This window comes from Rattus rattus, chromosome 3 (assembly GCF_011064425.1).
Source record: "Rattus rattus isolate New Zealand chromosome 3, Rrattus_CSIRO_v1, whole genome shotgun sequence".
NCBI classification, from domain to species: Eukaryota; Metazoa; Chordata; class Mammalia; order Rodentia; family Muridae; genus Rattus; species Rattus rattus.
Genome location: NC_046156.1, coordinates 157623148 through 157645021, shown reverse-complemented (window position 1 = coordinate 157645021; position 21874 = coordinate 157623148). Strand labels below are relative to the sequence as shown.

Below are 21874 nucleotides of genomic sequence, written 5' to 3'. Positions count from 1 at the left end.
AAAAAAAGAATTCAAAACAGAGGAATCTCAGATGGCTGACAATCACCTAAAGAAATGTTCGAAGTCCTTAGTGGTCACAGAAATGCAAATCAAAACAACCCTGAGATTCAACCTTATACCAATCAGAATGGCTACGATCAAAACCTCAGGTGACAACATATATTTATGAGTATGTAGAGAAAGAGGAACACTCCTCCATTCTTGGCAGGATTGCCAGGTAGTATAATAAGAAATCAGTCTTGGCAGTTTTTCAGAAAACTGGACACAGTACTACCTGAGGACCTAGCTATATCACTCCTAGGCATATACCTGAAATATGTTCCAACATATAACAAGGACACATGCTCCACTATGTTCATAGCAATCTTATTTATAATAGCCAGAAGCTGGAAAGAATCCAGATGTCCTAAAACAGAGGAATGGATACAGAAAATGTGGTAGATTTACACAATGGAGTACTACTCAGCTATTAAAAACAATGACTACATGAAATTCATAGACAAATGGATGGAACTAGAAAATATCATTCTGATTAAGGTAACCCAGTCACAAAGGAACACACATGGTATGCACTCAATGATAAGTGTATATTACCCCAAAAGCTTGGAATGCCTAAGAAAAAATTCACAGATCATATGAAGCTCAAAAAGAAAGAAGACCAAAATATGGATGCCTCCTTTCTTCTTAGAAAGGAGAACAAAATATTCACGGAAGGAAATATAGGGACAAAGTGTGGAGCAGGGACTGAAGAAAAGGTAATCCAGAGACTGCCCCACCTGGAGATCCATCCTATATGCAGCCACCAAACTCAGTCACTATTGCTGATGCCAAGAAGTGCTTGCTGACAGGAGTCAAATATGGGTGTCCCCTGAGAGTGTCTGCCAGAGCCCTACTGATACCCAATGGAGGAGTTAGAAAAAAGACTGAAGGAGCTGAAGGGGTTTACAACCCCACAGAAAGAACACCACCAACCAGACCCCCCCAGAGTTCCCAGGGACTAAACCACCAAACAATGAGTACACATGGAGGGACCCATGACTCTAGTCACATATGTTGCAGAGGCTGGCATTGCCCAGCATCAATAGGAGAAGAAGCCCTTGGTCCTGTGAACACTCGTTCCCCCAATGTAGGGGAATGCCAGGGCGTTGAGGTAGGAGTAGGTTGGTGGGAGTGGGAGCATCCTCCTAGAAGCAGGGGGAGGGGGAGGGGAATGGGAGAGGGGGGAAAGGAGATAACATTTGAAATGTAAATACATAAAATATCCAGGAAAAATTAAAATTAAAAAAAAAAATTGGACAAGTTGCAATGAACCTCCCTGGTCTTACATAGGTTTACACAAGCTAAGTACTTCAATAATAAAATAGTGTATCATATACAGAAAGATGTTCAAAATTATAATATTTTAAGGAATAATCTGGAGCCGTTATCAAAATGAGTTATGTATATGGTAGCCAGGAAAACTCAATTTTGGTGTCTGTGTCTCATCTTTGCAATGTCTTATGTGGCTAAATATTCTTGAGGCTGTAAATAGATTGTATAAAAAAACTAAAGTGTCAGGATATTTTCCTGTATATATGTACTAACAAAATTGCTTTGTCTTTGTTAGAGTGCTCTTTTCAACATGGTCTGAACAACCCCTACCATTTTGTGAGATTTTCCGAAGAACTGTTGAAATAAGGTCCCTGAAAGGAGATCAATCTATGTCATCACCTACCAAAATAATTTTTAATCCACAGTGGAAAACCATTGTACTGGCAACTCTAGTTTGGAACAGCCCAGAGAAATATCTTTGAGGTGTTTGCTTTACAGAGGCATAAAGAGTGTCTCTTGAGCGAATTCATTAAAAAGCTGATCAAGAGACTGGAGGCCCCAGGAAGTTTAGAGGTCTGGTGGGGACATCCTTGTGGAGACTGGGGGAGGAGGGGGTGAAGAGGGCAGGGAGGAGGTATGGGATGTGGAACAGTCAGCGGGGGTGGTAGACTGGGAGGGGAATAAAATCTGGAGTGTAAAAGTGAATAAATAAATAAATAAATAAATAAATAAATAAATAAATAAATAAATAACTCATAACCAAACAAAAACAAAAAGAGGCTGAACATTCTTTTCTCAACACATGGAGACCCACATACATAAAGGCATTGTCCAAATACTTAACGACTTACTATGTCTGCAAGATCATGTCATGAAGTATAAAACCAGATATTGTGGGAAACGCCTTCATAGGGTCGTAGGCTATAAATAACGTTCGTAAACACCGACCTAGGATAGCCCCACTCATTCCAAGCCAACAGATGGAAAGGTTGTACTTTTAAGGCAGATGCCGTAAAAGTCAAGCCCTCTTTGAGCGGCACGGTCGTGTTGCTTTGCGGCCGCGCAAAGCGGGAAAGTGCGGCAGGCGGTTAGAAAGTCCTCGCCCCGCCCCTTGCCCACGCCCCGCTCCGGCACTTGGAGGCGTGAGCAAGCTGGGACCCAGCGCTGGGCGCCGATTAACACCCACTCCCCGTCGCTGGTACCATGGAGGCGGCGGCATGTACGGAAATCGAACCGGAGGATGGCGACAGCAGCTGCGAGGATGTGTGTTTCATGGACAAAGGCCTGCACAGGTAGCAGCCGCCACCTGGTCGGACCTCGGATTGGCAGGCTTCGGGGTTGGGGGGTGGTTGGGGGGTAGCGGATTCCTCGTATCCTCCCAGCACATCCTGGGGCTCTTCCCTTTTCCCCCAGCATAGCCTGGGGTTCCTCTCTCCTCCCAGCGTGGCCAGGGACTCCTCTCTGCCCTCTCTTAGCACCGCCTGGGGGCTCCTCCTCTCTGTTCTCCCTGCACCGCCCGGGGCTCCACTCTATCCTCCCAGAACGTCTTGGAGCTCCTCCCTGTCCTCCCAGCCCTGGCCTCCTCCCTGCCGAACTAGGAATTCCTCCAGACTCACTGCGGAAGCCGGGGTTCTTCTTATCCTCTCCGCAGATCCTGGGGTGTCTTTCTTTCCCTCACCCTTGGGAGCCTCCTGTTCTTTCTTAACCCCCTGCCGTGCCCAGGCTTCCTCCTTCCCCTCTTCTCAGCCCCACTTTCGCTCACTGTTGCTGTTCCTCTTCCTGGTCTCCTTTCCTGAGCCTGAGAAGTGCCTAGGGCTTGCATCCCAAACTAGCAGCACAGCAAGCCTTTTCTGTACCCTGCTTACACCTCTTACCTCAATTCTCATTCGTTTTTTAAGTTCTTTTACTAAGGCATAATCCAATATCCATATACTTGTAGGTACCAAATGTAACTCTTTTAGCTGATCCTGTTTTATGTTGCCCAGACCATTCAGTGTTTTTTTCTGGCCCCTTGATTTTCCATATTCTTTGAGCCCAGTTTACCAGTTCAACCTAGACCCTTTCTTGGGTTTCACTGGACAGCTAGCTATTTCTGAGATCCAGGCATTTCCATTACAGTAGTCTCTGTGTCTTTGGGGAGGTACCTGCTCCATTCCATCTGAACCGTGGTATTTATAATATAATGAAAACAGCTTAGTTTCAGTCCTGATCTAAGGGTTGCCAATGAAGAGGTTTTTCAAAAGAATGCTTACATTTATATTTAATAATGGTTAGCACTTCGAGGATGATGTCTATGTGAATGTTTATGTGTTAATACTCATCACCACAGCAATTAGGCAAGATCGTTTTTTTCTACTAAGCAATGAATCTAAGAATTTATATATTAGATACATTATATAATTTGACAGTGCGACTAGTGAACAATTAAATTCAACGTAAAACAGATTGCAATTAACAGCATATAGTAATAGCACAAAATCTGTCCTTAAATAATTCTGTAAATGATAGAAGCTAGATAATCGGGAAATACTTTAGACAGCTTTAGAAATTGGTGTTTTGAGGTTTGCAAATGTGTCCTGTAACTTTATACTAGCCAGCACAAAAATCTACCACAGATGCCCTTAACATTGTGTGTACTGTTTCAAACTACTTTTAGCACCTCTGAACAACACACTATAGTTCTTAGGAAATAATGTTCTATTCAGCAAGTTTAACTTATAAGTGGTTATTTAGGGAGTAAAGAGATGATTTTTGTTTAGAGGAAATGCATTCCAACTTGCAGTTAGAGAGGACCTGAGCCTCTCCACTGAGAAGAGCAATAATTAGTGAGTTTTTGTTTTTGTTTTGTTTTTTATTATTATTATTATTATTTTGGAAATCAATTACATTCTGGACTAACTAGCTATCATTGGCAGTAAAGAAAACAAAGTTATAAACTCATGCATAAGATCCAGATTCATGTCAGGTCACTCTTGGTCTGTTTAATTGTCATAACCATACACCAACCACTTAAGAGTTTGAAAATTAAGAAAGAAAATACCTTTAAAGCTTGCAGTTGCTCATTTTTAGCTACCAGAAGAGGGTCAGTTTTCTCTAAGAATGCTCCTCTTAATAAGCCTGCCAAACTCTAGTAGAAGGCTGCACATGCAAGGATATTTGGTCAGTACACATTGGTCTTGATAAGGACACAAGTTGGGTGGGAAAGGAAGGGACTCTAAGACAGATTTTTTTTTCTGAAGTGAGTAGAGCAAATATTCATTATAGTCACCTACATAATTCTAACTATTTGGTTATGCTTCTAAATATGTTTTTATGTTTTCTTTCATAGTATATCAGAGTTATCTTTAGATTCATCCCTTCATGCCATCAATTTGCATTGTAATAACATCTCCAAGATCACAAACATTGACCACATTTGGAACCTGCGACATTTGGATCTGTCATCTAATCAAATAAGTCAAATTGAAGGCCTGAACACACTGACAAAGCTATGCACTTTAAACTTGTCCTGCAATTTGATCACAAGAGTGGAAGGTTTGTAAACAATTACATGGGGCATTTTCTGTGAGGAGAAAAAAAAGTAAAAAATAAAATTATGTGTGTATTTTCTTCCAATGAATGGAATTAATAGAATCATAAACTTTTGAAAATTGACCCTAAAACTACCTATGCATTTTTTCCATAAAACTAAATAAATAACTCCCCAAATGGCAGTTGATTTCACTATTAATGTGAAACAGTGCTGTTTCTTTATTTAAATCTTATAAAGGCTATGTACTTCCTCCCTCTTTTAGGACTCGAAGCACTGGTAAATCTGACTAGACTGAATTTGTCTTATAATCACATAAGTGATCTCAGCGGTAAGTAATTCGTTCATATTTCCATAATGCTGAAGCTTTGTAGGCTCTGAGGACTTAGCTCACTGTTGGAAAACTACATCAAATGATAATAATGACCAAGTGTTTTATCTGAGTGATGTCCTTCTATTAAAACTTTGTTGCTGCCAAAATAATACCTGAGTAAAACATAGAAATGAAGGCAACTATGATCAGTAGCAGAAAAAGCTAAAGTGAGGAAAGCATACTTCAGGAGGGTTCTGCTTAAGCTTCAGTGATTATGTACTGTACTCACATGGTAAGGGGCAGTAGAAGATCAGATGTGATGGAAGCTTTGGTGCCCTCCTACACGGCTACTAGTAACCAGATTCGACTGTTGACTTGAAATTTGACTGGTGGTACAAGGCACTGAGTATCTAATTAAATATTAATTTAAATATAAAAACAACTAGAGACTACTACATTATACAATATAGATATGGACAATTCCAGGAATTTGTATCTTAAAAGTTAAAATCAGTTTTTCATGTGCTCTGCATTTCTAAGAAGATTTTGAAATTATTATCTTTTATGAAAGTGATATAACTGACTTACAATTTTTAGAATTACTTGTTAGAAGTAACAGAATTTTACTAATTATCCTCATGTGCTGTTTCTTTGCCTTAAAACATTTTTTTTTTCCTGTTGCAGGGTTGATCCCCCTTCATGGACTAAAGTATAAACTTAGATATATTGACCTACATAGTAATTATATAGATAGCATCCATCACTTACTTCAGTGTACAGTAGGATTGCACTTCCTAACCAATCTTATTTTAGAGAAAGATGGAGAAGGTAATCCTATCTGTCTTGTACCAGGTATGAAATAGTTAATTAAATGCATTTCTAATACTTAAATATGAAAGCATTTATTTCCTGAAGTTATCCCTTTATTTTACTCTTAAGATTTCCATGTGTCTGTGTGTGTGTGTGTGTGCGTGCGTGTGTGCGTGTCTGTGTGTGTGTGTGTGTGCGTGTCTGTGTGAGAGAGAGAGAGAGAGAGAGAGAGAGTGAGAATATAAGACACACAGCGAGAGAGTGTTAGTGAGCGTGTGTTCAGCATAACAACGTTACATACACTGTGCGAGTGTGTGTGTGTGCGTGTCTGTGTGTGTGTGTGTGTGTGCGTGTCTGTGTGTGTGTGTGTGTCTGTGTGTGTGTGTGTGTGTGTGTGGCGTGTGTGTGTGTGTGTGTGTGTGTGTGTGTGTGTGTGTGTGTGCGTGTCTGTGTGTGTGTGTGTGTGTGCGTGTCTGTGTGTGTGTGTGTCTGTGTGTGTGTGTGCGTGTCTGTGTGTGTGTGTGTGTGTGTGCGTGTGTGTGTGTGTGTGTGTGTGTGTGTGTGTCTGTGTGTGTGTGTGTGTAAACACACATGTGTGTGTTTAGGGAAACATAAAGAATTTATTGGAAAACGAAATTGCTTCTATGTTTAAAGTGTGTAGGATTTCCTCCCTTCTTCCTCCCTCCCTCCCTCCTTTCTTTCTTCTCTTCTTTTTTCCCTAAGACAGTATCTCTTACACCCTAGGCTGCCTTCAGATTTGATGTGTAGTACAGGATAAGCATGAACCTCCCTCTGGAGTCCTGGGATCATGGTCATACACCTCTATGCCCAGCTAAGTGGTGCTATGAATTGAACCCAAGGTACCATCGGAATTGTCCCCAGGTATCATGCACTGAGGCAAACACTTTACTAGGTTAGCTGCGTCCCCAGCAGGGTACATAGGTTAGTGGTATTATTTAGATAGTTTACATATTTGATGGTGAATATTTCACATTTTTATGACTATGGTTTTGTCTTAGTTGGGGTTTTTACTGCTGTGAAGGGACACCATGATCATGGCAACATTTCCTTGCTTTTCTTTGTCTTAATATAGGCAGGGATTAAAAGATTGCATTTAATTGGGACCGGCTTATAGCTCAGAGGTTTAGTCCATTATACTCATGGCATGAAGAATGGTGGCATGCGATGAACCTCAAAGCCCAGCTCCTAGTGACACACTTCTGCTAATAAAGCCACACCTACCCCAATAAGACCATACCTCCTGATAGTGCCAATCCCTATGAACCTATAGTGGTCCATAGGGATTTTATTTTTATTCAAACCACCGCAGTTAGATTCTAGTATTGTAATATTACGTCACCATGAAAAGAGAAAATAGAATATTTCTATCCACTATAGCTGGTCCTTTATCCCCAGCTATACTAAGAGAAACAAAAGCAAGTATAATTTATGTAAAAACTAACACCACCCTTTATCCTACATATATACTTAAAAATAGCATGCCTATATATTAATATGTATGACATCTAGGAGATTGCACAGTAACTCCTGGTAACAGGACTTAAAAGGAGGAAGTGAGTATTGGGGAAGCTCTCATTTGTAGCTTTTGAGGTTGATACCATGTGAATTCATTAATGTGTCTTGAGCGCTTAAACTTACAAGTCCATTTCCCAGCAGCCATATGGTGGCTCACAACTATACATAACTGCACTTCCAAGAAATCTAATGTCCCCTTTTTTATAGTCACCAAGCATTCATGTGGCACATACATGCAGAGGCAACACTCAAATGCATAAAATAAATCTTTTATAAAAAAATTCTATCCCTGGTTTTGTAGGTCACACTCTTTTTTTTTTTCAACCACTTAGTTGATCCTTTTGAGAAATAATTAGTATTGAAGTTACTCGAGTGGTTAATGAGATAATATAACTTGCCACCAAGCCTGATGACCTGAGTTCAGTTCCTGGGATCCCCACTGTGAAAGAAGACAAATGACTCCCACAAGTTGTCCATTGATCTACACACATTAAAAGAGGGAGGAATTGAATGAATCATTAGAGAGATGGCTTGATGGTTAAGAGCACTGGCTGCTCTTCCAGAAAATCTGGGTCATTGGTTTCATAACAATGTAAAGTTAATTGGACAGATTTCTCATTTAATTGTTCTTTAGTGAATATATTTTTATTTAATACATGACATATTACATATCCTAATATTAATTATTAAGAAGAAAAAGTGAGCTATTTCACTAATGTCTCACTATGGGGAATTGTGCCACTCACATCACAATTTTGATTCATTTATGATGGTCATATTAAACTAAGCAAAAGCCCTGTTTATCATCCTTCTCAGAGAAGAATTCTGTTGGTTTCATGTGTTTATAATCCTGAGGTAATTTTTCACGCTTACGGTTCAGTGATCTGGCTTTATCAGGAATGGTGCTTGGGATAAGGCAGGACTGCTTTGCCTCTTCTGTATTTACTGACTGCATGTTGAAGATGTCGAGTTCATAATGTTTATTCTCAGTTTATTAGTACATCATGGGACTGATATTCAGGCAATATACCTAGTAGCTTGGTTAGTTTTAGACATAATCTCTTAAAGTGTCCATGCTTTGATTTTGAACTCTTTGTTTCCCAGGGTACCGAGCAATCATTCTCCAGACTTTACCACAGCTGAGAATCTTAGACTGCAAGAATATATTTGGCGAGCCAGTGAGTTTGGAAGAGATGAACTCATCGCACCTACAGTGCTTCGAAGGTCTTCTGGATAATTTAGTTTCTTCTGATTCCCCCCTGAATATAAGTGAAGATGAGGTAAAGTAGTAATGGTTTTCTAAGAGAAATGATAGTGTCAAGAGTAAATGTATCAGAATATGAACTTTAAAGGACTTTGGTTTGTTTCTGTGTCATAGGTCGCTGATAATATGTCAGCACCACCAATAGATGTGTTGCCTCCTTTGGAGGAATTTACAAGTACACCAGAAGAAAATGTTTTGAACTCACTTTTATCTACGTGTTCATCTGAACCAGAAAAAATTAATCATGAAAACAATTTTCAAAATGAGATGAAACTTCAGAAATTAGATGATCAAATCCTACAGCTGCTCAACGAAGTAATGTATTTTATTAAAGAAAAAGTAGTTAAGAATATAAAGTAGAAATTGTACATAAGTTGACCAACCAGAAACATCATATTGACTGTATCTGTATTTTTTTCTTTACAAAAATAGAGTTATGTAGAGTAACAGTGGCAGAAAACAACGGGAGATGGTTTTCACTCATTTTCTTTGTTGCCTTCCTTCATGGGTGTCAGTACCTGTATTGCAATAGTACTTTCTTGTTTTGTATATGTGATATCAGTTCATAGACATTTGACTAGTGTTTCCATGGCAGCTGAATGACACTACTCTAATGCTGCCATTCAGGATTTGAATTGGATGTGTGTTTTGAATCCTCTTGGCTGGACACCTCCATGTGCAGCTGCTCATCCCTAGATTGATTTGGAGGCCTGCCAGATTTTTCAGAGTTGCTGCAGTTTTCTGTGTCCCTAATGACAGTTGATGGGAGATCTAGTTTTTCTCTTCCTTAGTTGCTTTAGTTTTTTAAGATGAGTTCTTAATGTGTAACACAGATGACCTTGACGTCCTGCCTCTGCTTCTAGAATTCTGGGATTACAGTAATATACCACCATACTTAACTCTGATTTGTCTTTTTCATTATAAACCTTCCTAGTGAACACTTGGAAACTGAATGTTATGAATGTTTGAATGCTATTATTTAGCACTAATTTGATTTGACTTGAACTCTAATTTGGTCTGTTAGGTATCAATTCATATTTCATTTGCTTTTGGAAACTGCCTTTTATTGCCTCTGGTTTTCAGCCCAAAAGTCTTAACCTTGTATACCTGGCAGTCAAAATTTCTCCATAGTAAACTGATAGTCTCAGATAGAAGCATGGTCTCATTCTGGTTTATTTTGCTAAATTAGTCTTAGCATTTTTTTCCCACTTCTGAAGTCTTTAAAATAGTTTTATCTTTTCCTGGTTTTGTTTTCTTTTTATTTTCCCAGATTTGAGTTGCAAAAAATTTTTCCCCTTTTTCTCTTGTGCCAGATCTGGATGTCTTGTCTTCAGTTTCAAAGATACATAATTTATAAATCTTTAATCTTATAAAGTATCTTAATATTTAAGAAGGCATTAAATTTTAATTAGTTATTCTGAGCAGAACTTTTAACAGACTTCCTTTCTCTTTTTATGTTCTAGACTAATAATTCCTTAATAGATAATGTTCCTGAGAAAGACCTCAGACCAAAAAGAGACACAGATATAACTTCTGAAAGTGACTGTGGAAACAGAAAAGAGTGCAGCAGAAAAATTCCCAGAAGAACAAAAATCCCATACTATACCAGAACTATTCAAAGTATTAAGCACCACAATAAAAACAATGGTGCTTTTGTAAGGTACTTGGCTTTGGTCTTAGTAGTCCAAATAAAGCACACAGGTAGGGGTAACTGACTGGCTTCCTCTTTGCTGTTTCATGATGATAAACTTCTCAGTTTATTGACATCAAAGATTTTTTTTTCCTTTTTAGCCTGGGAGCTCAGATTTGGTCTACTATTGGCCTCCCGTATCCTATATTTCTGCATCCATGGATTCAACCAACCTCTGATCAAATGAAATCAAAGAATTACATCTTTACTAATATGAACTATTTACTAGTTTTTTTCTTTTTTTCTTTTTTTTTCGGAGCTGGGGACCGAACCCAGGGCCTTGCACTTGCGAGGCAAGCGCTCTACCACTGAGCTAAATCCCCAACCCTATTTACTAGTTTTAAAGTTATTGCTTCTCATTGAATTTTTCTTGTCATTTTTTAAATAACAGAGTATAATAAATTAGCTTTTTAGGTATCATGGCAGATATTGTATTGGATATTGAAATTTGTCTAAACACTTTAATATATACTCAAATGTGTTATGTATAAAAATGCTATGCCATTTTATATAATGAAGGGAACATTTAGAGATTTTGGTGTCTGTACTTGGTTCTACACCCAATCCCTGCAGAAACTTGAGAACTGTATACTCATAAAAGACGGCTTTCTCTTTGAGAAATGAATGTATAATACCAAACAAAAGGCCACTATACTACTTGCAGGAAGTAGGAAGTAAATCTGATACACTTGTGTTTAATTGGCTAATTTCTACCCTATCTGTGGGCAGATCTAGCTGGGAGGCCAAGGCCTAGTTAAACAGTAAACTAAGCTAGGATCAGAGGCAAACAAAATGATTATTTTTTGATATGCAGATGTAGAAATCTAATGTCTATTTTCATAGCTGGGGTATCAACCATGAGCAGTTAAGAAAAGACTGTACCTCAGAGTAGGTACAATCCACTTTTTACCTGCATGATTCTTTTTTAAATGTACTCATTGGTTATTTCAATTCTTCATAGTAATCCATGTATAAAATTTCATGTAATAAAAAAAAAAACCATTTAGTACTTTTTAGTTAGGATATGCCCAAGAATTTCTTTTTATTCTGACTACTGATAGAATCCGTTTACTCTGGTTTATTGTGTCAATTTTAAGCTTTTAAGTGCCATAGGGTAATTAAATCATCATTTTCAAATTCTTCTCTTATATGATCATAGTGCATTTCATCTTGCATATTTGAACACTACACATATAAAATCATTATCTCTTGAAACTCTAAATAGTGAATTAGAAAAGCTCATCCCTTATAAAATTCATGAATTAGTTTCCCAAGTTAATTATTACCTTACTTAATGCATTTTTTGTTAAAATAATTATTTATTGTATTGGTATGGGTGTTTTGTCTGCATATATGTCTGCACTGTGTCCTGATGCCTGCTAATGACAGAAGAGGGCATCAGGTCCTCTGGGACTGGGTTACAGATGGTGATGAGCTGCCATGTGAATGCTAGGAATGAACCCAGTTTCCCTGGAATGCCAGTGATTTTTACCACTGAGCCACCTCTCAAGTTCCTTAATTTTAAATACCAGATATGTGGCTACAGGTGTTTGTATTGAAAAACATAAACTGTACTTTTGATTATTTCCTGCCTTTTATTCTTTGCAGTTGTAATCGTAAAATGAGACAGCCTTACTTGAGAGAGTTATATGTAAGATCATCGTTAGTAAACTGTAATAACTTAAGAGAAGTAGATGAGCAGAAGAATGGCATGATTAAAGTAGACAAAAGTGCTTCGAACGACTGCACTTACCGGGTATGGTTTAGAAAATTAAGAAAACTGAATCTTAGATTTAAGAACAAAGTCCTAGAAAGTTAACCAATTTTTCATGAGCAATAAATGTTTGTAGTTTTATCAGAGTGATGAAAATTGGCTAATTTTCCCTTCCTAGTTTCCATATTTTGTGTGATATCACTGCTGTTAACATTTGCTAGATCAGTTGAAATGATGTTTTATTGGGAAAATCTCAGTTCCTATTTCCCAAACTAATAGTTCCTACTTTGAGAGAAATAAAAAAGTAAATCTCTGTGTTTTCTCAGAAAAGTATTATTTATACTGTCGTGTTAGTTGTCCTGAAACCCAGTTTTGGAAAAGGATGCAGAGATGCTGAAATTATTTTACAAATTCAAGACTTGCTGAATATATTAATTAGCTTGTCCTCATTTTACATGTTAGAGAACTGGTTATTGTATTCTACTATATACTGTTAAAAATATAATCTAACAATAGGTTTGCCTTCTATAATAGTCATGACAGTACCAGCTAATGCTCATTTGAAATGATTATGTACCCAGCAATATCCACTCTCTTCTGTGCGCTTTACGTCCATACTGTAATTCTCATTGTAACTTTTTACAATAAGTTACTGTAAAATAAATGAAACAACTCAGGCGGTGAGAAGTTTGCTGACTTTTTCCAAATTTTGAAGCATTGCTGTTTTCTTTAGTCCCTTGTGGAACAGTTAGAACAAGAGAGAGAGATGAGGTGGAAAGCGGAGCAAACGGAAAAGAAACTTATGGACTATATTGATGAGCTACATAAGCAAGCAAATGAGAAGAAAGATGTTCACAGCCAGGCTCTCATTACCACAGATAGGTAAGGCAAAGATATGGCTCAAATCCTTCAGAAGAGGGGAGGGGAGGACCTTGATCAGCGGGGCCAAGAACACTGACAGAATCAACTAACTAGCTCAGAGAGGCTTACAGAGGCTGCACTGACAACCAGAGAGCCTGTATAAATGTGAGGTAGGTACTCTGCATATGGAACCTAGCTCTGAGACACGTTTCCTCCCACTGGGTTGCCTTGTCTAGCCTCGATATGAGGGAGACGCCTAGAACTTTCTTCCTGAAACTTGATATGCTCTGTTTGGTTGATATATCCCTGGGAGGCCTGCCTTTTTCAGAAGAGTGAATGGAGGGGGGGCACTGTGGGGAAAGAAAGGAGGATAAACCAGTGCTCTGGGTATATGAGATAAATATATATATATAAGAAAAGTAGGAAAAAATATGAGTCTAAAGGTGTCTCTCAGAGCACGAAAATTACTAGACTTGGAATAGGAATGCCTTGGTTTAAAATAGTGATAGTTAGGAAAATGAATATATGTGACTTTCATTTGATTTGAAGATTTAGTGCTTTGAAGGGGTAACATGCTTTGTACAGTGCTGTATTTGTAAAAAGGGCTGGTATTGGCAAATTTCTCTTTAAGGTTTATGAATCCTAGTCTCTTTTAACATAATCATTTCCTGTGTTAGCTTTGGTACTACGTAGGTCAAGTTCCTTAATTCTTTCTTATTTTTTTCTTGTCTATTCAGTCTCCTATTTGCCTAAGGAGTTTTTCACTCCAGTACATTCTTATTACATTGTGTAAAGATACATTGTAGTAACCCCCTCTACTTTGATTTCAATAGTTAAGTTATCCCTTTCTTCAAATGGTTATTGTTTTTCCTCAGAGTTATTTTCTGATTCTGTTTTTTCTTATCTTTAGGGGAACACTAGGTCTTCAGACTTGGTATTGGTCATAAGTAGGATCTGGAAGTTTAGTTCAATTTTGTGACTATAGAGAGGATAATTCCTCTTACAAGATCTCATGTGAATATGAAATTGAGGGAAACAGTTTCCCACCTGATCCCTCATTTATTTTATACATTTGGTTGTGTGATACTGATACTTAAAGAAAAGAAAACAGAAAAATGCCTCTCCTACCTGCTTCTTTTATATGTTGTACCTGTGTGAAAGAGAAAAAGAAGCCATGCTACCTAAATATGTTCACTATGAAAATCACTGTGACTGCATATTTTGGTGCACTCTGCTCTTATGTGAGTCTATCTGTCACCATCTGTGGTGGTTTGAATAGGTATGCCCCATATTTTGTGTGTGAATGCTAGGCCCATGGGAAGTGGTACTTTTAGGAGATATGGCCTTGCCAGAGGAAGTGTGTCACTGTGGGGGCAGTCCTTGAGGTCTTCTGTGCTCAAGTTATGCCCAGTGTGGCACACAGTCTCCTTCTGCTGCTTGTGTATGAAGATGTAGAACTCTAGGCTCCTCTAGCACCATATCGGCCTATATGCTGCTGTGCTTCCTGACATGATAGTGGACTGAACCTCTGAACCTGTAAACCAGCCCCAATTAAATGTTGTCCTTTATAGGAGTTGCCTTGGTCATAGTGTCTCTTCACAGCAATTATACGCTAAGACACCATCTTTATTTGTGTTTTAGGGATCACTGTCTCTGAATAGATAGAAGAAAATACTAATCAGGAAATGAAAGCATGACATGAGAAAGGGAACAGTGCTTAAACTTCCTCAGAACAGCCCCATTACATGACAGGCTTACAAAGATCCCAGGATGTATCACAGGGAGACTGTAGAAGACAGGATTCCCCTTCTCTTCAGAATGAAGCAACGCTTATTTTAGAAATTGTTTTTATTAAATGTTATTTCCCTTCGTATTATAATTGGAATTCCTTTTAGTGTTGGCATGTTTTGTTTTGTTATGTTGAATTTTTGAGGTAGTGTCTCATTATGTAGTTCTGGCTCAGAAGATATCTGCCTGCCTCTGCCTTCCAGGTGTCTGCCACCATGCAGTTTGACATTCTTGATCTTTTGGTTTTGGCTATATGTAAATAGTTTTTGCTTTATTTCATAGCATAGATCTTAACTGTGGTATATTAGAAAAAATATCTTAACTGCTCACCAGTTTGGATTTGGGAGGTTTGGAACATACACCTCCATGCTCCTTGCTCTCTTGAACAGTCATGGTTATTCTAACGCTACTTCTATCTATACCCATGTTGTTGGGTGTAAAATCTTGAGATTAATGTCCCCTGGCTCTTGATGTTCTTGAGTATGTCTTGTATCCATTGCCCTGAATTCCAAGTCTGACAGCTGGGTGCCACCCTCTGAATAATGTGTCAAAAGTAGATCTCGTTTAGTATGTTTATTGTTTCAACCTTCTTGGACTTTATTGTTCTAGTCAGTACCAAAAGTGCCTTTCCTGTATTTCTCATAAGTGTTTTCAGGTAAGCCCATCCTGAGGAAGAAGCATATTTTGTCTTATTCTGTATTCTTTGCCTTAGTAACTGGTGTTCCATGAATATGCTGTCTGCTATCAAAACTAGAAAGAATCTCAAAGCTAGTTGGTATTGATATCTTCTTGATTCTGTTTCTTAAAATACCTATCTCTTCTGTATCCTAAAACTGTACTCTCGGTTTATGATTTACTACTTAGATTATTATTTAAATCTTATTTATCTACAGCTCTTTGCCCTCATCTTTTATTTTCTCATGTCAACCTGGAATTGACTGAATAAAGGAAGACTATTTTGAAAACTGTTCTCATTAAAGACAAAAGGAAAGATAATAAAAATCGAAGAAATTACCGTCATAGAACAGTTGATGGATACATACATATATAGCATATATGTGTGTGTGTGTGTGTGTGTGTGTGTGTACATATATCCTAGGAATTACAGTTGGCAAACATTAAACAACTTTCAGTAATTAATTCATGAGATTCTTCCACAAACTAGAGTTATATCAACCATTTAGCTGCTTCTTATATTTGGCTGAGGTATGAACTGAAGCTAATAATATAATACCATATCACAATGACTGGTTCACAGGGTGCACATATAAACTAAAATGAACTAATCCGAGCCTCTTATGGCTCTTCTAAGTTGTGTCAAGCAAAGATCGTTCCTGTTGTGACTGTTAGAATGTAAACCCAGGGCTTACAGGATGGCTTAGCAGATAAAAGCACGTGCCCCACAAGCCTTACAACCTGAAATCAATTCTTGAACCCACAATGCATGGAGGGACCTATATATTAAAATTGTTCTCTGACCTTCATGCATGCACACGTGTTCACACACATATACAAACACAAATAATAAATAAAAAGTTTAAAAGACAGTGCGCCCAAGTGTTTGTGGCTTGCCCTTAACTTCTTGTCACACTACAAATATAAAGACACACTAGGAAATGCTGAAGCCAATTGCTGAGAATGAACTCCGTGGAATGGAATCCTAATGGGATTCAGTGCGGAAGAGTTCCAGCCAGTCTAAGTTTAGTTATGTAGACCAGTAAACTTGCCCTATTTGTTTATGTAAGTTACGTTTTCAGTTGCAAGCAAAATATTCTAGCCCATAGCTGGGATCAGTACTTTGGTCTGGAAGATACAGGGAAGTCAAAATTGACCAGCTACTTATATAGCACTTACATCTCATAGCTTTAGAGATTCCAAGTCAGTTTTCTCTGTTTGACATTGAGCTCTTTGAGGGCAGTGACTATATCTTATTTACACTGAATGCTTTTTAAAAATTCACATCTAGCTCAAAACTGGAACACTAGGGATAAACTGTTGCTGTGAAATAGTACAAGTTTATGTAAATTTCTTTAGTTGATGATAAATGTTTTTCCCGTACAGGAAAATGTTATTTCCAGGGTCAGGACAGAGACATACACTGCTTTGTTGCCCATTTTTTCTCTTTAATATAATTAGAGTTTGACAATACTTCAGACACTGATCACTGTTTTAAGCCTTAACACTGATTGCAACTTTCGTTGTTTTTAAATATGTAACACTCTTATCATTATTATATAATTAATGCTCCAGGCTAAAGGATGCTATTTTCAAGGAGAGGCATTGTAAGGCTCAACTTGAAGTTATAGTTCACAGACTTCAAAATGAAATTAAAAAACTAACTATTGAATTAATGAAAGCACGAGATCAACAGGAAGATCACATCAGACACTTGAGAACTCTGGAAAGAGCATTGGAAAAAATGGAGAAGCAGAAAGCACAGCAGCAGCAGGCACAGGTATCCCTGAGTGGATCAGTGATGTGGGTGAATGGATTGACGGCTCCCCCTAAAACTAATTACATTCTATAGTAAGCTCAAAAGATGTCAGGCTATATGCAGAAATTACATAACTGTTATTTTAAATATCACAGTTATACAGCCTGCCAATCACATCTTTATTCTACCAACATTTACATAAAGAATTTGGTAGAAATATTACAGGGAGATAGTTTTATGTTTTTGAGAGACAGCTTTCAGATCTGTGGGGTACTTGAAAGACTTTCAGTTTCATGCTGTTGGCATGGAATTCCTATCAAAAAAATGTATGCAACTAAACAGTAATTCATGCCAGTACAATCGATGCTTCTACATTGACAATGGCATTCTTAATTCAATAAAGTTTATAAAAACGGCTTAGTTGTTAGGCCATGCAGTTTAATGAACATTACAGGAGCTAAATAGAAGCAGGTACAGTTACTGGGATGGCCATGAAGCTCTGAGGTAGGCCAGTCTTTCTAAGTAAGGACGTTCTCCTTTTCTTTCCTGTTTTTTCCTCTTTCTTTCAGATACTGGTCTGAGTCTGGGAATGCCCTCCCTAACACTCTCAGCTTCAGCACTCCCAAAGCTACCTTTTCCTCACCGTGTGCCTGCCTGCATGCCCTCCATGCCTAACTTTAGCTCCTTTAACTTTTTCTCTTTTCTCCTTCAGACAGCTGAAAGATCTCCAGCTTGCCTGCCCTGTGGCTTTCTTCTAAGCTAATGAAACTACTTTTGCCCTTTAAACAAAGTGACCAAGTAGAAAGTAGAAGCAGGGGAATGGCTGTGTAAGAGCTATGACCATGTCCTTCACTCAGATGAGACTATGAAGTGGCTAAGGATAAGAACTAGAAGCAGGGGCATGATTGTGTAAGAGCTGTGACCATGTGTACTTCACTCAGATGAGACTGATCCAAGAGGTGGAGCTCAAAGCCTCGGCTGCTGATCGAGAAATAAACTTACTTCGAACCTCTCTTCGCCAAGAAAAGGAGCAAGTACAACAACTTCATGACCTTCTGGCACTGAAAGAACAGGAGCACAGGTGAGTGAACAAGTATCAACACTAACATGTAGAAGTAAAAGGGAGTTCCTGGCTCTTTCCTTAGTCTTCCTCACCCAGTGATTGACCATTGGTGAAATCTGGCAGAATTAACCCATGGAGGGCCGGCACAATGGCTTAGCCCCTAAGCTTCAATGGTGTGGTTCCTAGGATCCACATTATAGGAAGAAACTAACTCCCACATATTGCCCTGTGCCTCCTATGCATGACACACGTACAAGTAATCCATCAATCAATGTAGTGAAAGAAAGATTAAAATCAGAATTAACTCATGGAAAATACCATGTTTGCATCTGTATTAGATTGAGTCCATAGAAATAGCTAGGAACTAAAAAATAAATATGTGACTTTAGTGTCATTGTGAAAGGAGTTTATAATAATGCATCTTGTTTTTATATTTCCTCAGACTTGACCAAAAATGGCTCATCATATAGAGGAAGCTATGCTAATTGACTTCCAAATAACTTTTTGTAAAATTAATCCATATTTATTCTGCTATAGCAGTAGACTATACACTCTCTTTGTCTACCTAAGTACCATTTCTGTAATTTTAAAAAAAAGGAACTTGTTTCTATTAACCTTGGGGGATGCAAAATGTTAATAGCTATTTAAAGACCATTGAGGTGTTGTTTGTTTATGACTTTTAAAATTTTACAATGCAGTCAATCCCACAGTTCCTCATCCCATTCTTCCTCCCACCCTGTCTCAAGAGGATGTCCCCACCCCAGCTCCTACCCCAACTAGGCCACCTAACTCCCTGAGGCTTCAAGTCACTAAAGGGTTAGGTGCATCTTCTCTCACTTAGGCCATACCAAGCAGTCCTCTGCTGTATATGTGTGGGGTCCTCCACCAGCTACTGTATGCTGCCTGGTTGGTGGCTCAGTGTCAGAGACCTCGGGGGTCTCGGTTAGTTGAGACTGCTGGTCTACCTATGGGGTCACCCTCCTCCTCAGCTTCTCCCAGCCTTTCCATAACTTCACCACTAGGGTCCCTGGCTCAAGTCCATTGGTTGGGTGTGTTTGCCTCTGTCTCAGTCAGATGCTTGTTGGGCCTCTCAGAGGGCAGCCAGGCTAGGCTCCTGTCTGTCATGGCATCAGTAATAGGCTCTGGAGCCTCTCCTTGAGATGGATCCAAAGTTGGCCCAGCCACTGGATCTCCTTTCCCACAGGCTCTTCTCTATTTTTGTCCCTGCAGTTCTTTTAGACACGAACAGTTTTGGGTCAGAATTTTTGACTGTGGGATGGCAACCCATTCCTCCATTTGATGCCCTGTCTTTCTACTGGAGGTAGACTCTACAAGTTCCCATTCCCAACTATTGGGCATTTCATCTAATGTCCCTCCCTTTGAGTCCTGAGAGTCCCTCCCCTCCCAGGTCTTTGGTACATTCTAGAGGGTCCCACTACCTCACACCTCATACCTCCCACCTCCCACTCCAGATGTTGCATATTTCCATTTATTCTGCTGGCCCTCGGGGCTTTAGTCCTGCCCTCCCCCAATACCTGATCATGTTCCCCTTTTCCCTCCCAGCTCCCTTCCTCCCTCCCTCCCTCTGCTTCCTGTGATTGTTTTCTTCTCCCTCCCAAGTGGGACTGAAGCATCCTCACTTGGGCTTTTCGACTTGTTAACTTTCTTGAGTTCTGTGGATTGTATCCTATTCTGTACTTTTTTGGGGTAGTATCCAATTATTAGTGAGTACATAGCATGCATGCCCTTTTGGGTCTGAGTTACCTTGCTCAGGATGATATGTTCTAGTTCTGTCCATTTGTCTGCAAAACTCAGGATGTCCTTGTTCTTAATAACTGAATAGTATTCCATTGTGTAAATGAACCACATTTTCTGAATCCATTCTTCCTTTGTGGGACATCTAGGTTGTTTCCAGCTTCTGGCTATCACAGATAAGGCTACTATGAACATGTGGAGCATATGCCCCTGTGGTATGGGGGGCATCTTTTGAGTATATGCCCAAAAGTGGGTATAGCTAGAACTATTTCCATTTTTCTGAGGAACCTCCAGATTGATTTCCAGAGTGGTTGTACCGGTTTGCAATCCCACCAGCAACGGAGGAGTGTTTCTCTTTTTCCTCATCATCACCAACATGTGCTGTGACTTGAATTTTTGATCTTAGACATTCTGATTGGTGTAAGGTGAAATCCCAGGTTCATTTTGATTCGCATTTCCCTGATCACTAAGGACTTTCAACATTTCTTTTAGTGATTCTCAATCATTCGAGATTTCTCTTGTTGTGAATTCTCTGTTTAGCTCTCTACTACATTTTTTGATTAGGTTGTTTGGGGTTTTTGTTCATTAGTTTCTTTATATATTTTGGATATTAGCTCTCTATCAGATGTGTGGTTTGTGAAGATTTTTTTCCCAATCTGTAAGTTGTCCTGTTGACTATGTCCTTTGCCTTACAGAAGCTTCCAGTTTCATGAGGTCCCATTTATCAATTCTGATCTTAGAGCCTGAGCCATTGGAATTCTGTTTAGGAAATTTCCCCACCCTGTGCCAATGAGTTTGAGACTCTTTCCCACTCTCTTTTCTATTAAATTCATTGTATCTGGTTTTATGTTGAGGTCCTTGATCCACTTGGAGTTGAGCTTTGTGCAAAGCGACAAATACGGATCTGATTTCATTTTTCTACATATCAACTGCCAGTTGAACCAGCACCATTTAAGACCACTGAGTTTTATTAATGTGACCTGCATTGCTTTGGTTTTCATTTCAGACAAGAAATTGAAACTCGGGAGTTTTTCAATGATGCTGAGTTCCAGGATGCATTAACTAAACGATTGTCCAAAGAAGAAAGAAAACATGAGCAAGAAGTAAAAGAATACCAAGAAAAAATTAATATATTAAACCAGCAGTATTTGGATTTAGAAAATGAATTCCGTATTGCTTTAACTGTTGAAGCTAGAAGATTTAAAGATGTAAGAATTGATATCTAGCTCTCTACTAATAAGAGGACCACATTTTAGAATCCCACCCAAAACGAGATGACTATATGATGTTTAAAAAAAATGAATTCTTACTTCATTTCCTCATATAACAATAGCCATTTTTATTACTGTTGGGAAAACTAATTATGGTAATAAGTGGAGATCTAAAGTGAGAATCAGGATAGGAATGGGAAACCTAAATGTACAGCAGGGGCCAGCAAAGCTGACACTTCCACATCTGCTCCCAGGCCAAAGGTGGCCCACTGCCTAATTAACATTTCTTTATTATTATTACTATCATCATCATCATCATCATCATCATTAAACTTACTGTACATCTCAATCATAGTTTCCCCTCCATCTTCTCCTTTCATCCCTCCTTCTCCATTCCCCCCTCCTCATCCTTTCTCCTCAGCAATGGGGAGGCCTCCCATAATATCAGCTCACCTTGACATATCAAGTTGGAATAGGACTAAGTGCATCTTCTTCTGTTGTGGCTAGATGAGGTACCCCTAGATGAGTCAGACACAGCCCCTGCTCTTGATGTTAGGAGTCCTGCATGAAGACTGAGCTGCAGAACTGTTAGATA

The 21874-nt window shown here is 38.8% G+C and overlaps 1 protein-coding gene across 7 annotated transcripts in view; it reads left to right on the top strand.

Annotated features, from left to right (window-relative positions):
• Positions 1–2420: 2420 nt before the first annotated feature.
• Lrrcc1 (leucine rich repeat and coiled-coil centrosomal protein 1) overlaps positions 2421–21874 on the top strand; it is a 28970-nt gene continuing 9516 nt past the window's right edge. Inside the window, exons 1-12 of one of the 7 annotated variants that reach the window (XM_032898711.1) lie at positions 2421–2603; positions 4640–4845; positions 5106–5171; positions 5838–6005; positions 8604–8779; positions 8878–9078; positions 10227–10423; positions 12062–12209; positions 12901–13049; positions 17067–17271; positions 18192–18331; positions 21075–21276. In XM_032898711.1, the coding sequence (XP_032754602.1) occupies positions 2515–2603; positions 4640–4845; positions 5106–5171; positions 5838–6005; positions 8604–8779; positions 8878–9078; positions 10227–10423; positions 12062–12209; positions 12901–13049; positions 17067–17271; positions 18192–18331; positions 21075–21276 (1947 nt within the window). In that variant the 5' untranslated portion in view covers positions 2421–2514. Of the gene's footprint in view, positions 2604–4639; positions 4846–5105; positions 5172–5837; positions 6006–6613; positions 6846–8603; positions 8780–8877; positions 9079–10226; positions 10424–12061; positions 12210–12900; positions 13050–17066; positions 17272–18191; positions 18332–21074; positions 21277–21874 lie in introns of those variants that run through there. The other 6 variants (XM_032898712.1, XM_032898713.1, XM_032898714.1 and 3 more) reach the window with 6 other exon arrangements.